This window comes from Amia ocellicauda, chromosome 3 (genome assembly GCF_036373705.1).
Source record: "Amia ocellicauda isolate fAmiCal2 chromosome 3, fAmiCal2.hap1, whole genome shotgun sequence".
NCBI lineage: Eukaryota > Metazoa > Chordata > Actinopteri > Amiiformes > Amiidae > Amia > Amia ocellicauda.
Genome location: NC_089852.1, coordinates 15,394,924 through 15,409,156, shown reverse-complemented (window position 1 = coordinate 15,409,156; position 14,233 = coordinate 15,394,924). Strand labels below are relative to the sequence as shown.

General features: G+C 39.6%; 1 protein-coding gene across 1 annotated transcript in view; it reads left to right on the top strand.

The window, feature by feature from the left end:
• The window catches only part of dock3 (dedicator of cytokinesis 3), a 326,247-nt gene extending 313,257 nt beyond the window's left edge, over positions 1-12,990 (top strand). The window contains exons 50-55 of the mRNA XM_066698297.1: positions 336-417; positions 1,224-1,339; positions 2,472-2,559; positions 3,375-3,497; positions 4,430-4,512; positions 6,599-12,990. Coding sequence (XP_066554394.1) covers positions 336-417; positions 1,224-1,339; positions 2,472-2,559; positions 3,375-3,497; positions 4,430-4,512; positions 6,599-7,141 — 1,035 coding nt within the window. The 3' untranslated portion in view covers positions 7,142-12,990. The remainder of the gene's footprint in view (positions 1-335; positions 418-1,223; positions 1,340-2,471; positions 2,560-3,374; positions 3,498-4,429; positions 4,513-6,598) is intronic.
• The last annotated feature ends 1,243 nt before the right edge of the window (positions 12,991-14,233 follow it).

Here is a 14,233-nt window from a genome sequence, read left to right as displayed (position 1 = left end):
GCACTGAAGCACTGAAGTCCTTTACATTCAATCTACCAATTAGTTGGACAAAGCACACTATGCCTTGCACTGTTAACTCAGTCAAGAGATTATTGTGCTTGTTTCTGAATCAATACATCCCCATCAATGAATGGTTGGAACTGAAAAATGATATGACCATTTACAGCTGTCTAAATGGTTTTCAATTCGACCTCTCAATATAGAAACTATTTATTTTACAAATGGCTGAAGTTAACATGATATTTTATGTTCAGTACAAGTGAGATTAACTTAGATGACCAAAACCAGCAGACGCATCTCAATAAATTGAGTCCGTTCTTTATTTTGTCTCTTAGCCAAGTCCCTCCTCCTCCAGTCTGAGCTCCACCCACTCCGCACCATCACAGATGATCAACTCCGCCCCTTCCAGCGCCCGAGGTACCACCCTGTCCTGCAGTGTCCATTTCCGTTGGCACACAGTACATCACCACACCTCAGCACCTGCATTGCAGTGTGACACACAATTACAATTCTTAGTTTTTAATGAATTCAAGATAAAGATGTCTTTATCCCAGGGCCACTCTAACTCTTGAACATGATGAACATGAGTGCCTGGAATTCTTGCAGATTGTTTGTTTTTGTGTTCAGAAACGCATGAACTTTTGTGTAGATTATTTTATGTAGTTCAGTATTGAGAGAGATCCCTTTGAACACACGCACACATGTATTTATTATAATTGCATATGATTTCCATAAAAAAGCTGATTGAGATATTTGGGAATGGAAAGCACTATATAAAATACGTTGTTGTAAAATAAACATATCTAGAAAAATTCATCCAAAGTCCTTTACAGAGATTTAAAAACATGGAAGGCAAAAAAGCACAAATTAATAAACAATATTGATCTCCTTTGGGTTTATAATTTTTAGTTTCTTCACCTAAGAAAATCAGCTTTGCTTTACTATAATCATTCAGGGACTGAGAATATCATTTCAAACGAGGCTTTAACTTGGGTTTTAATAAGAACGCAACAAAATGAGAGGTTAGATGTAAGCCTGTGTTGCTAATAGCTTATTGATCCGAAAATCTAATTTTAAGACGTTTCTCGAAGGGTCCCTGGGAATTGAATGTGTTCCCAAGTCTCATGGTTATTTCACGGATCTGCCTGTGAATGCGATTTGAATCAGACGTGAAATTCATGTGGGGATCACATAACAGCTTGATCTGCTCTCCCTTGACCCAGGCTCCCCTTCCCTGCCAGATAAATACAGACACAACCGCGAGTTGCTGATGCTGCTACCCCCTCACCGCGAGAGGCCCAGCAGCGCCATGTACCCCACAATGACTGAGAACGGACAGGTAGGATCGAAAGGGAAAAGCTACAGTGCCATTGTAACCCATGAAGGCAGGGCTAGGCCTTGTAATCTGACAACATCAAAGCTTTGAATTTAAACAGATTCTAATACATGAAAATGTGTTTGATTTTATTTTATTAAAAAAGCATTACAAGAAGGCCAGCAGGACCTGGGGCGAATACATTGTTGTTAGAGGGCACTGGCTTGCCTTGCTTGCTTAATTTGTTGGCCTAACTTTGCATGCATATAATATTACACTGAAAGGCAGTTTTAATGACATCACAATAATGCAAAATATGGTAACCTACATGAAAATTTCCATTGAATGCTGATGCTGAATGGATCTGGACATACTGCATTGTGTTCTTAATTACTGTCCATTGAGATTCCTATATATGAAAGGTGGCCTTTCCTTTAAGTGGAAACACAACCTTTGAAGAAAAATTGCCAGTGTGCATCTACATGTACATGATATATCCCAGAGGTAACTCCTAAGCGTTATGAATTACAACCAGCCTTAACATTAGGTTATGTATATACAGCACAGCAGCGATGACATAACTGGTAGAGATGAATTTGTGAGCAGTTTATAATTAATGTGCTTGGTTTAATACTTTATGCTCAGCTTTTTTTTTTTTTTTAACTCAGGAGCTTGATTTATTAAACCACTGGCAAAGATTAGAAATCATGCTCACTAATTAGAAAAGCGTGTGCACAAAGGCTCCATTCACACACAGAGGCAATGGTGCCTTCTGGGCTGGGCTGGATGACTGACCCATATTGTTTTTGTTGGACAAGAAGTGTGGATTTGTTGATCAGTGCAGTTTAAGATCAATCCACATGGATAATATAATGTTGTATGTCCTCTCTGTTGCTCAGATGACAGCATGTAGGGTTGATTCACACAATCTGAATCCATTCCATTGATCAAATAGCTATAAAGTTCAATGTAATCAAAGGGCAAATATCAGAATTGTGCCACAGGGTAAAGCTTATATTATTGCCTTTTCTGCTTTCAGTTCTTGCTTTACAACTCACCACTTTGATTATTGAGTATGCATACTCACTTTGGGATTTTACACTCTTACCCTTGCCTCTGAGCCAATGTTTTATTTTTTTCTGTATTTTTTCCCCAGCCAACCAATTTCCAGCGTGCCCTCCTCCATCAGGTGATTGGCCCTTGCAAACCCTGCAGCGACCCCAACCTCTCCGTGGCAGAGAAGGGTAACGTCCTCTCTTTATTACCAAGGCTCTCCTTTCCTCTTCTCCTCCTCTCCCCACCTCTCCTCTCTTCTCCTCTCCTCTCTTCTCTTCTGCTTCTGCATTTGCTGGTTAGCATGAGTTTTGTACTCCGGCCGGTAAATGCAGCTAAGTGAAGAGCTTTGTCTTCAGTGGGGGAGCTGGATTAACCCCCTGCTGTGTCCTCCAGAATTACTGGGAATCTGCTTACATTTGTGTTTTTTTGCTTCTGTCCTGCTGATGCTGTAAATGTGTTAAGGTTAAGCAGTAAGACGTAATATCCAAACCCCTGCTAGTTCTCTCTTTTCATTACTACTCAAAGGAGCTTAGAACAGTAACAGATTGTTTTGTCTCGCTGCATCTGTGTTCATACCATCAAATCCCTTATATTAATGTAGCATTTTCGTCTTCTATTTCATTCGTCAACAAAACAAAAGACCCCTCCCAGCACTCCCCTCCGCCCCCCCAACATATAATCTTGTGATCTGCTGGTGCTGTGTAATGCACCTGGATTTTGGTCCATTTCCAAATTACCAATTTGATGTAAAAATAAATAAATAAATGATATCATCAATTTAAGAGTCCTCCAAGTTTCGGTCACTGGTGTTTTATTGAATTTGTGTAACTATTCGAAAATACAAAAGTAATGGGTTCTTTGTCCACTAAGTATCACCTTTTATTTGAACGTTTTAGGCTTACCATGGACGCAGGCCTCTGCCAAATTACTAAACATCATGACAACACCAATTCCAATAATAACGGTCAGAGTAACGATGATGATCTCCCGTTGTGTTTCACAGCGGTCCCCACAGCTCCCAGCAGCTGGAGTCTGGACAGTGGGACCCGGGAGGCCCTCCCCTTCCTGTCGGCCCACGTGGGGAGCATGATGGTGCCCCCAGTCCCCCCACGCAGCCTGCCCCCTGGTAAGACCCCCCGCTCTGGCGGCTCAGGAGAGGGGCAGCTTACCGATCCGCTGCCCCTTCTTCATTTCAGCCCTCACTCACCCAGTCGTTTTCCATCCATCCTTCAGTACTGGCACCCAGGAGTGCTCTGTTACTGTCTCTGTCTCTGCCACCATGTTACATGACTCCTGCTCAGGACGTGAATCGGAAAAAAACAAAGATTTGAGCCCAACGACAGCCAGCGGGACTGTGTGTGTCAACGTGTCCATTAGTTTACAAACTCTCAGTTCTGAACTAAATGGTCTCAGTATAAATTGTTTCACCTTAACTTTGCAGCAAGATGGATGATTTGTTCTGAAGTGAAATACATTTCTGCACTAATCAGTTCAAGAATGGAAGCGATATTTGATTATTTCTTTATTTAGAAAGGACAACAAAAGACAACAATATAATAGAAATGCAGTAACACATAAATTGGCACAATCCATAGGCTAAGCACTTTCACAGGAAATACAGATCCCTTCCCATGATGGCAGAGGTGCAAAGTGAAGGTGAAATAGACTTCTGAACATGAGCTGAAACCCAAAGAGTACAGCCCACTGCCAGAAAGCGCAGTTGTGTTTTATCTGTGTGTTTAAAACTGTGTCCGATACGAATGGACTTGTCTGCGGGTGTGAGTAGGTACCCCTCCCTGCCCTTCCCAGCGTGGCCTCCTGTCGTTTGTGTTGTAGATGCCCATGTTGTGTCCACTCTTCTCTCGGAATGGCAGTATGGGAGGAGTCTCGTCCTGCCGCCTCTGGCTCCCCAGCCCCCCCCACCCCACCCCATTCCTCCCCAAACTGAATGAGCTCTTTACCAGCAAACCAGTACAGTTCCTCCTCCAGATTTCTGTTAGTTTGTGTCTTTTTTTTTTTTTCCAATCCTTGTTTTGTCCCGCTGTGTTTTCCCTTTAGGACACTTCTCGATGCACTTTGATGCTTTCCACCACCAGATCAGCGACCTCCCTCCAGCTCTCCCTGCGCGCTCTTTAAGAAAGGTACCCTCTCTCTCTCTCTCGTGCCGTGACGCCCCTGTGCACACCCACAGTGTCCTGTACGTCACCGACCCGCTTTCCCACTCGTTCCAGTGTTTGACAGATGACTGCATTTCAGTAATTTCCCACTTGCATTAATGTCCCCTATGACTTTGGAGACGCAGAATGTTTTTTTTGTCATATTTGTTTGCTTGCTTTCTTTTTTTATTTGTGTTTTTGGCATTTCAATCTTGGCAAGTAAATAGCTTGTATTCGTGTGCCAACCGTGTGGAAGAAACTATTAAAGGCACATTGATTTCAAGAATATGGAAGACCTATAGTGCTATGAAAGGATAACATTTTATGTCATCCATTCTCATTTTTGTTTAGTTTCAATATATAGATACATTTGTAGGAACTGATCAATCAATCATTCGTAAATGGATTTTAAGAAAGTCAATCTACAATGTTGGTAGATGCATTCGTTGGTATATTAACTGGAAGTTAAGAGGGACTGATTCCCTGTAGCTGTTGCATTATAAATACTTGCCCATGCTGAGGCAGTTGTATTCATAATGAATCCCATTTTGAGCCAGGAGGAAGTGGATGCCTCAAACACCTGAAAGCTATGTGATAACAGGTTTCCTTAGATTGCCTTCACTGAACACAGAGAGGAGATGCAGATTGGAAGAGAGGGTTAGAGCAAGCTTGACTTCACAGAACAAGGACCAACGATCTGTGAAACATAAGACATCCATACCAAGCTGAAGGAAATGTAGCCTGAGAGATGAGGTTGTCAGGCAGGAGAAATCGCTCATGAGTGAAAGGCGGATCTGTACTGAACTGCACTGGAAGACGGGCAGAAACCAGAACACTCTTTGCAGACAGTGGGAAGATGAAGGGAAAACTTAATGAAAACCAAATTTGCAAGGCCTATGATCCATTAACCAGTGGCAGAGTGCACAACAGAGAATGTACTAATAACTAGGTTTTCAGGGTCCATTTTATAGATATGCATCTGTTATCCTTATGTGACACCTGCCATTGAAGCTCAGACAGTTTTTTCATCTCTAGATAATAGCATTGACTAGAGGAGGTCAATGTTTACTTTTCAAGGGGAAAATTAAAGCAAATTAACTGAGAGATATCACATTAACTGCTCCCTGGTAAAGGCTGAAAACACAGTTGATCTAACAAATTCTCTTTAAAAGTTGAGTGTTTTGTTGCAGAATTTCAAGCTAAAAACATAATCAGAGTTAAACGGTACAAGCATACTGGTAACATGAATCAACTAATATATAATATATTAAATCCTACAATCATCCATTCAGTGTGTAGTTGCTGTCTTTGTGCCTGGTCTTCCTCACAGCTTTCCAAATGTGTTATGTGTCAGCCATGTGTGTTTTGCCCCCCCCCCTCACCCCCCCGAGTGTGTTGCTCAGTGCTGTCTGTCAGCTTATTAAAACAATTCCTCGCACTGGACGATGGAGCTTGTATTGACCGACGTGTGAAGTGTGCAATATACAGCAACCTCTTTTATCCCAGGGTTCCCCTTTCCAGTGCTGTGTTTTCACTCTCAAGTCTCTGGGCATAATAAATCACCTCCTGGCAAACTAGCTACACCCTTTCAAAATTATTCCCCCTGTTGATTGATTTTTTTCCAAAACCAATTGCCTCCCGACTAAGCCAGCTGAATGAGATGCACCAGAAACACTACAAGATCAGCACTGAATGAGGATGCTTCAACTATACGGTGGGAATTTCCAGAGGGATTTTTTAAATTGTTCCCCATTTCCCTTCAAACACACCTGACCCCAGTCTCAGGAGTCATGTGTTGAAAGGCCTACAAGTGGAGAAGCTTATGGCCGATGTTACGGACGGCTGATAGCAAAGTTTGAAATGCTCTTACTTCCTTCTCAGTTTCTCAGTTTGGCAAAACATAGCCTTCTGTAGTTGCAGATTGGAATGATTTTTAATCATAAAGATCTGTCTAGTGATAATGAGTTTCTTGCATAGGGGATTAGTGATGAGACTTTAACCAGTCCCAGTGTCTCTCCCAGGATTTCTGTTGAAAAAAACTTTTTCTGTTCTCCTTCTGTGTGTCCTGCAGTCTCCTCTGCACCCCATACCTGCCTCGCCCACCAGCCCACAGTCCGGCCTGGATGGCAGTAACTCGACACTGTCGGGCAGTGCCAGCAGTGGTGTGTCCTCCCTGAGCGAGAGCAACTTCGGCCAGTCCTCGGAGCCGCCCGCCCGCACCGACACCCTGGACTCGGTGCCCAGTCAGGCTTGGACCACCGACGAGGATGTGGAGTCGCCCTACTTGCCTGTCCGCTACAGCATCTCCGAGCCCGAGGTCCTCGACTCCATCAAGCCCCCCCCCTGCCGCAGCCACTCGGCACCTGGGGGCGTCAACCCCCAGGAGGGCCACCACCACCATCACCACCACCAACATCAACACCAACACCAACATCAACACCATGACCCCCCCCCTGCCCTGCCCCCTAAGCCCTACCTGAGAGAGGGCTGCATCCCCGAGGAGGACATCCGGCCCAGGCCCATGCCCATGCCCCGCAAGATCTCCCAGCCCCTGCTCACCAACAAGGAAGAGCAGGCCAAGGTAGCCTGGGAGCATGGCATCAGTGAGGAGTAGGGTGTAGGAGGAGGCCTGTGTGTGAGTGTGTGGGTCTGTGTTGTGTATTTGGGGGGAGGGAGGATGATCGGAGCGATAGGGAGGTGGGCTTCCTCAGTCCTAAGCTTGATGTTCTGGAGAGGTCATCCTTAAGGTTTAACTTGCATTTTTTTTCCTGAGCGCTCCAGCACAAAGATCTCTATAGAGTCTTCAAGAAACAAGGGAGAAGAAATTCATGAAGCCTTTTTACTCCAAAAATGACAACGAGCAGCAATTTCTTTTTAAGGAGAAGCTGTCTCTTAACAATAAAAGGGAGCAGTTAAAGATCTTTCAAATGATTTTCCTCAGGCATTGCTTCAAAGATTTCTGTCTTTGATGTTGGATTCCATAATATCTCAAATCAAAATTCTCTTTGTGGTTCTTTGGATGAAATGGCTTTGTGAATTTGACTTGTTGTTTGGTAAGAAACCAGTATCTGTTTTCTTCAGTGTTCTGACTTGACATCGTACTCCCAATCCAAATGGGGAAAGACTTGCAGAAACACCGGAAATCACTCAGCCCTGAAGGGCTTCAGTAGCATGCTTATTTGAAGCTACGATTCTACCCAGCAGGCCTGGCCACAGCATAGTTTTTATTTGCTCTTGTGGAGATGAAAGCTGACACCAACTGAATAAGCTAAATGAGGTCAGGGATTTGATATGAATTACAGAATTGCACAACCACCTCCTATCTTCTGTGTAAAAGGGCCAAACAAACACAAGATTGTTTGTTTAGATTGGTGTCATACTGTCCAAGCAAAATAATGAGGTGCAGATTGTGAAGTAAATAATACTTGCTTGTGCAGATCGCACCATAGAGTGCTTCTTTTAGTGAATAAAAACTCAAGAGGAAGCCAGATGATGGCATCCTTTTCCTAGGTCCTCTTTGTTTACTCGGTGTACATTGTAACTGAAGACTGAAGAAGACAGAAGACCAAGTTAAAATGTTTGCTGTGATTTTCTTTCGTTACTTTTCTGTTCTGGAAAGCCGCACTTTAGCACTTCCTTCTGGAACACCAAAAAATTTCTTATTGACAGATATTTTTTTAATCAGAATATTTGAAAAAGGAGATGAATGTGAATGAACCCCATGTTGTATATTTCTGTAAAGACACTTCAAAAAAAGCATGACTTTAAACGGTCGGGTCTGAAGATACTTTTCTGAAGAGAGTTCCTCTGAAATAAGTTTCAATAGTCTTTGAGGAAAACTGCTGAAATGAAATTCAAGGCAAGTGTTGCATTAGCTCTGAAATGCATATATATCCTACTGTGTGCTCTTATACATTTTAAAGGAATAATGTCAACAGCTGATGTCTTAAACTCAGCAGCAGTTTTAGTTTACAAAGTCTTAAGTCATTATTTTTCAGAAGCAAGCATCAGTGGAAGTTGCCCTGGAGTATAAATGGCATTCAGTTAGAAATGCTAAAGAAATTGCCTCTCTCTTACATATACATGTATTCAAAGGGAGCAGGCAATTTCATTTTATTACCAAATGTCATAAAATGTTTTCATCCCATTTATATTCTAACTTGACTGTAAATAAAGTGTAACAGAACCTTTGATGTGCACAGAGTGTAGTGCTTACATAGACCGTCTACGTTGTTTTAGGTTTGTTTCCTGAAACAGGGGACTTCTCTTTGGAACTGATATCTCCCACTCAACTCTAAGCCACTTTCAGGATGCTCCTAACATGAATCTCACCTCTTTAATTGCCATGCTTCAAAACAGGAGATGATCTAGCCACCAAACATAGGAAATAATAATCTAATATAATAACACAAATCTTAAGAAATATGTCATGCAAAATCAATTGTTCTTGAGCTGCTCTCTGTATTAGCAGGTTTCTTGTATTTTTGGGGTGCGACAATGGAGTCTCACTCAGATGGTGGTATATAAAGGAAATTATATATTTTTAAAAGAAAATATAAATCTAGGCCTCCACAAGACGCAAAAAAATATCCCTACTGACGGGACTGAGGACAGATGGGTCTATATGTGAAACGTATGCAAGACTTGAGGCATTTAACGCCTTTTTTAGCTGCTCGACGAGGTACACTGGTTGAAGGGGAGAGATATTTTGTGAAGGGAATTGTTTTAAAGAACGATGACAAAAAAAAAAACCGTACTGCCGTAAATATATTTTTTCCTAACTTTTTTTTTTCTTTTTGTACAATGATTCTGTGAGCATGCTTTTTTTTCCTGTTTGTGCAAATAAAAAAACAAAGGGAAAGAAAACTACTGACTACTGCCCTCCTGGGTGTCTAGTGTGACCCAGCTGGGGTTTTAGGGAGCGCATTCTATGGAAAATACAGTTTTTGATAATCTCTCTGTGTTAATTATACAGTTCTACCTGTTGAATATTGATAAGGGACACTGGATTTTTCTGAATCCCATACAGTGACACCATACCATCTGTTTTATTCCATGGAGGAAGAGCGCCTCCCCTTCATGGATCTGCTAACGCTGTTAAACTGATGCTTGATGCCATTAAGCTGCTTAAATGGACATTTGAATCCTAATTACCCATCATGCTTCCTTCAGCGTTCGTCAAGGTGGCGTGTTGTACAAGTGGCTATGCATACTCATTCAGAGATCAAAGAGGGGTAAGGGTACTCCACCGAAATGGGACAAGGCCACATTTGCAGGCACTGTATGAAAGAAATTATTATTATTATTATTTTTTGGAGGGGGTGGAAGGGGTTACAGGCCTGTTGTCTGTGTAAATATTTTCTTTTCATGGTATATACAGTATTATATATTACTATAACAAAACCTTACTTAGAATTTTTCAGATGAAGAGTGATTATTTATTCTGCAAAGATAAAATGTCAGCCTTGAGTGGGCGATGGATCTTAAGACCTTTTTGGGGCATTATTTGAACACACAGCAGTGAAAAGCCACAGCGATTTCAGTTTCAAATGGATTACTTGCCTAAATCACCGGAGGACTGCCACTGATCTCTTGCTATAGTTCAATATTGTGAACTATTTCATGGCCCATTTCTTGCTAGTCACTTCTAGACAGCTTTATAATTGCAGGTGTGATTTCTGAGCTGTGCCAAAACACTCATTTGTCCCCCTATGTCACACAGGCATATATACAAAATCATCTTATATGGAACATATACAAAGCCTAAGCATCCATTACGTAGAGTTAATACAATGTTGACAAAACACTAAGCACAAAATGGAGCAGACTCAATCATAACACCAATATAATACCATTCCAAATGCCACTATATATAGATGTCCAAAGATGACATTGCAACAGAAGGGATCCAGTCTGAAGTGCAGATCTCTGTACCCCTGCTGGAGAGAAGGTCACATGAGTAGAAATTTTGAATGGCTATACTAGGGGTAGAGAAATAATAAAAAGTGATGGATTAGCATTAAAAAGGCAGGTAATCCCTTTATGTTATGTTTATGGTATCTTGAGATCTTAAATTAAATTCTGCAGCTGGGTCTTGGGGCAGTTCTCTAAGCTTTTATTTATTTATTTTATTATTATTACTAATATTTTTCTGTTCCTTTTTTTCAGTCGTGAATTTCATCTGAATTTTAAAAGGTTGGAGCTAAAATTCACATGGGAGCAAAAGGCTTTGATCTTTTTTTGGTTTAAAGATTATTATTTATTTCCTTTAAGAATGAATTGCATTGGAATGAGTATAGTTTTACCCCCATCCTAAGTTTTCAGATCTGTTTTCTGTTGGTAATTGCACACAATGGTGATTGTGAGAAAAGGCAGTGAAGAGAGCCCATGCAGTTTTAGACGTGCATTAGGCTAGTGCGAGTCAAGCTGTGTTGTTCATTTGTGCTACAAGCTAGAACTGGACAAGGCGTATAAATCCCTTCTGCATAATCAGCATTACCTGAAAGTATTCCTTTCAAGTGAACACAATTGCACACCTGACACAATACTTGAAACAGCATGTGCTAGCAAAGGGGCTAAATAATATTCAATTTTTAACATTATAACATATAAGATTTGTATTCGGTCATGTCTAAAGACAAAGGCCACTTTATCATTGAAGTCCATCAGCTTCTTATAGCGTCTTTTCCGTTTCCCCACGTTTTCAGTGAAAATATGTTTGTAAGATATTAAATGATACCAATATAAATGTAGGAAAGCTATGCAAAAGTAACCCTTTTATCAATTTAATTTTGAATCAAATGACTAATTATGTTTAACAGAGTGAAGACTATTTAGTTAGATGCTAGTTCTGAAATTAACGCAGTGCTTTTTACTTTAACCCAGTCCTATTTAACAGGCTCTTAAGTCATAGTTTTTTAAATGTCACTCCCTAACAAATATTGTAGGATGTTACCATTGGGGCATTCAGTATTACATTAAATAATTCTTTTTTTCTTCAAGATATATTCAAACTACAACTTTTTCTACTAATACCTTTAAGTTTATTCAACTATTCTAAATATGTTTACAGCTCTGCTTGAGGGCCATTGAGTATACAGAAAGGGAAAGAGTAAACACAGGAAAGTGTACAGTCAGATATCACCCTTAATTGATAACAGTGAACCCTTTATCTCAAGAGTTAAGGAATTGATATTAAACCACAAGACATGGTTCCACAACTGCTTACAGAGACTGAGGAAATCTGAAGTCTGCTTTACATATTGAGCAAGCTAGTTTTGAATAGCTCTCCATGAAGTCCAGACGTCTTGCAGGTTATCATTGTGCAATATACTCTTAGATCGAAAATAGCTGTACACAGTATATACTCTCTTAATACAGAAATCTGTGCTGTTTCAAACGCCACAATATATAGTAGGTCAGTAGGTGTGATTTTATTTGTTTCTCCCTGTCTATAATCATTTCTTTAATGAAAGACACAAACATTCAAATGATGCACTAATTTACTAATTAGTTAATGTCAGGTAGTGTTAAATACCTGGTTTAAAGATGAAAAATAATTGTGTTGCAGATCAATGGCTTCCAGGTTTGCTTTTCAAAATTAGGTGTGTGGGGGGGGGGGTTATTATGCTTAGTACTTTTCTAAGGTACTGTTATTATGTACTGCTGAGTGGGAGTAGGGCAGCTGTACAGTAATCTTGTCATTCAGACGGCATCTGGATTATGTGCAGTGAAATATATATTTTTTAGTGTCAAACGTACCAGTAAATAAAAGGGAGTGATAAGGGAGAATTCTTTTTTTCTAGGAGTGTTGAACTAGATTTGATTTTATATTGTTTTATTTTGGCGCATCTTTAAAATACGAGAGGAGAGCTTAGTGTGGTTTCACCCCCAGAGAGACGAGACATTTCCAAATGCATTGTAAATATTGAATACCAGTTATTGTGAAAACCCTTTCAAAATCATTGCAGTCCTGATAACCCTACCTGTGTGGCTTTTCTTTGTGTAAATATTCCTAATGAATGCTGTGTATTTATAAAGGTTTAAAAAGGGCAAACCATGTATAGATTGTGATTAATTGTCTGCCTTGTACTTTATGATGTAAATGTGTTTTTAAAACTAAAAAAAAAAAAAAAAAATTAACTCCGCAATTTCTGTGACTATTTGAAAGGCCTAATCACTACTGTTTTTTTTTTTTATTTGTTTTTTTTTTGTTTCTTTTGTGTATTTTGCATTTAAGACAAATCTTAACAGGAGGACAAGCTAAGTTTGGAAAATAAAGGAAAACTTTGTACAAGTGTTCTAAAAGGTACTTTCTTGTATATATCGTGCTAGCATGAATAAACTGTGATGTGGAATTTTAGATGTAAATACACAGTGTTTTTTTTTTTCCTACTCACTTAACTGCTGTGATGTGGAATTCATTAATAATGCCTAACATTAAAGATTTGTTTTATCGACTCAGTTCTGCCTCAATTTGTTATTGGAAGCTTTTGTATTATCTTATGACACAGAGAACAACTGAGGTTAAAACCTAAATTTGAAGAGAGTCCAAAAGCAGGCCCACTTACAAACAATAGTTTGATATATGCGAGATACAGCTACTTAACTCATTTAAATTAAGCTGCCATGACAAAGAGATAATAGATCTGGGACACAATACCAAACATAAAATGGTCCCTAATATATGAGGGAATATGCTATTTTAGAAAGCCACACAATCCACTGCTTGAGGTGGGACTAATTTAAAGCTGGTTTCTGTACAAAGATTGTACAGAACATGAACTGGCCCTGGTAGGTGACACTACAAACCTTTCAGAAGGTTCAGCCACAGTATTTATTTCAAATAAGGCTTTGTGTAATTGACAGTATTTACTGATTGAAAACTACGGTACTTCAATGAGATGAGTTTGGGTTTATTTTTTTTTATTTTTTTTTTCTCATTTAACCAAGTCAAATCACATTCAGTACTAGAATACAACTATTACATTACAGGGAATTTTCCATTACACACTGCACAGTTAAATTCAAGTCAAATGTGTACATCCCCTGTCTATAATAATACATCAATTTATTTCAACTAGAATATGCACAGTTTTCTGTTTTCTCTAGGATGGATCAGTATCAAACTGTAACCAACTCCGGAAAGATAGAAATTATAAATAAGTATAATTTAATTTACAACCTCCATTAAACTAACAAATCATTGGATTTAACATTTCAAATGAAGGCTGTTAATATTTTCAGCCATAGCTGCACAGGACATTGTAGGAATTGCATTGATATAGACAGTATCTTTTTGTCAAGATACAGAATAAAGAACAGTATGAATGCAGAAGAAGGTGGCATAGCATAAATATATAATCCCATATATTAAAATAATGTCCAAAAAGAAAGAAATACAATTAAAAATAAATGCAAGATTTGATATATATAGTAATAGGGCTAATGGTTATCCTTTCCTAACCAGGTACCAAGGTTGTCCAGTGTTCTTCAGCTCAGTCAGTGACCATTAGTTGAAGATGATGTAACATACTTGGTGTAATGGGATGCTGCAGCACAATTTTTCAAGTAGGTTACCGTCATTATAACATGATTTAATTTGTTGATACAAATATCATGCTCATTTTTTAGCAGCCAAGCAGTATTTCTGTTATAGCTATACACCAATCAGCCATAACATTATGACCACTGACAGGTGAAGTGA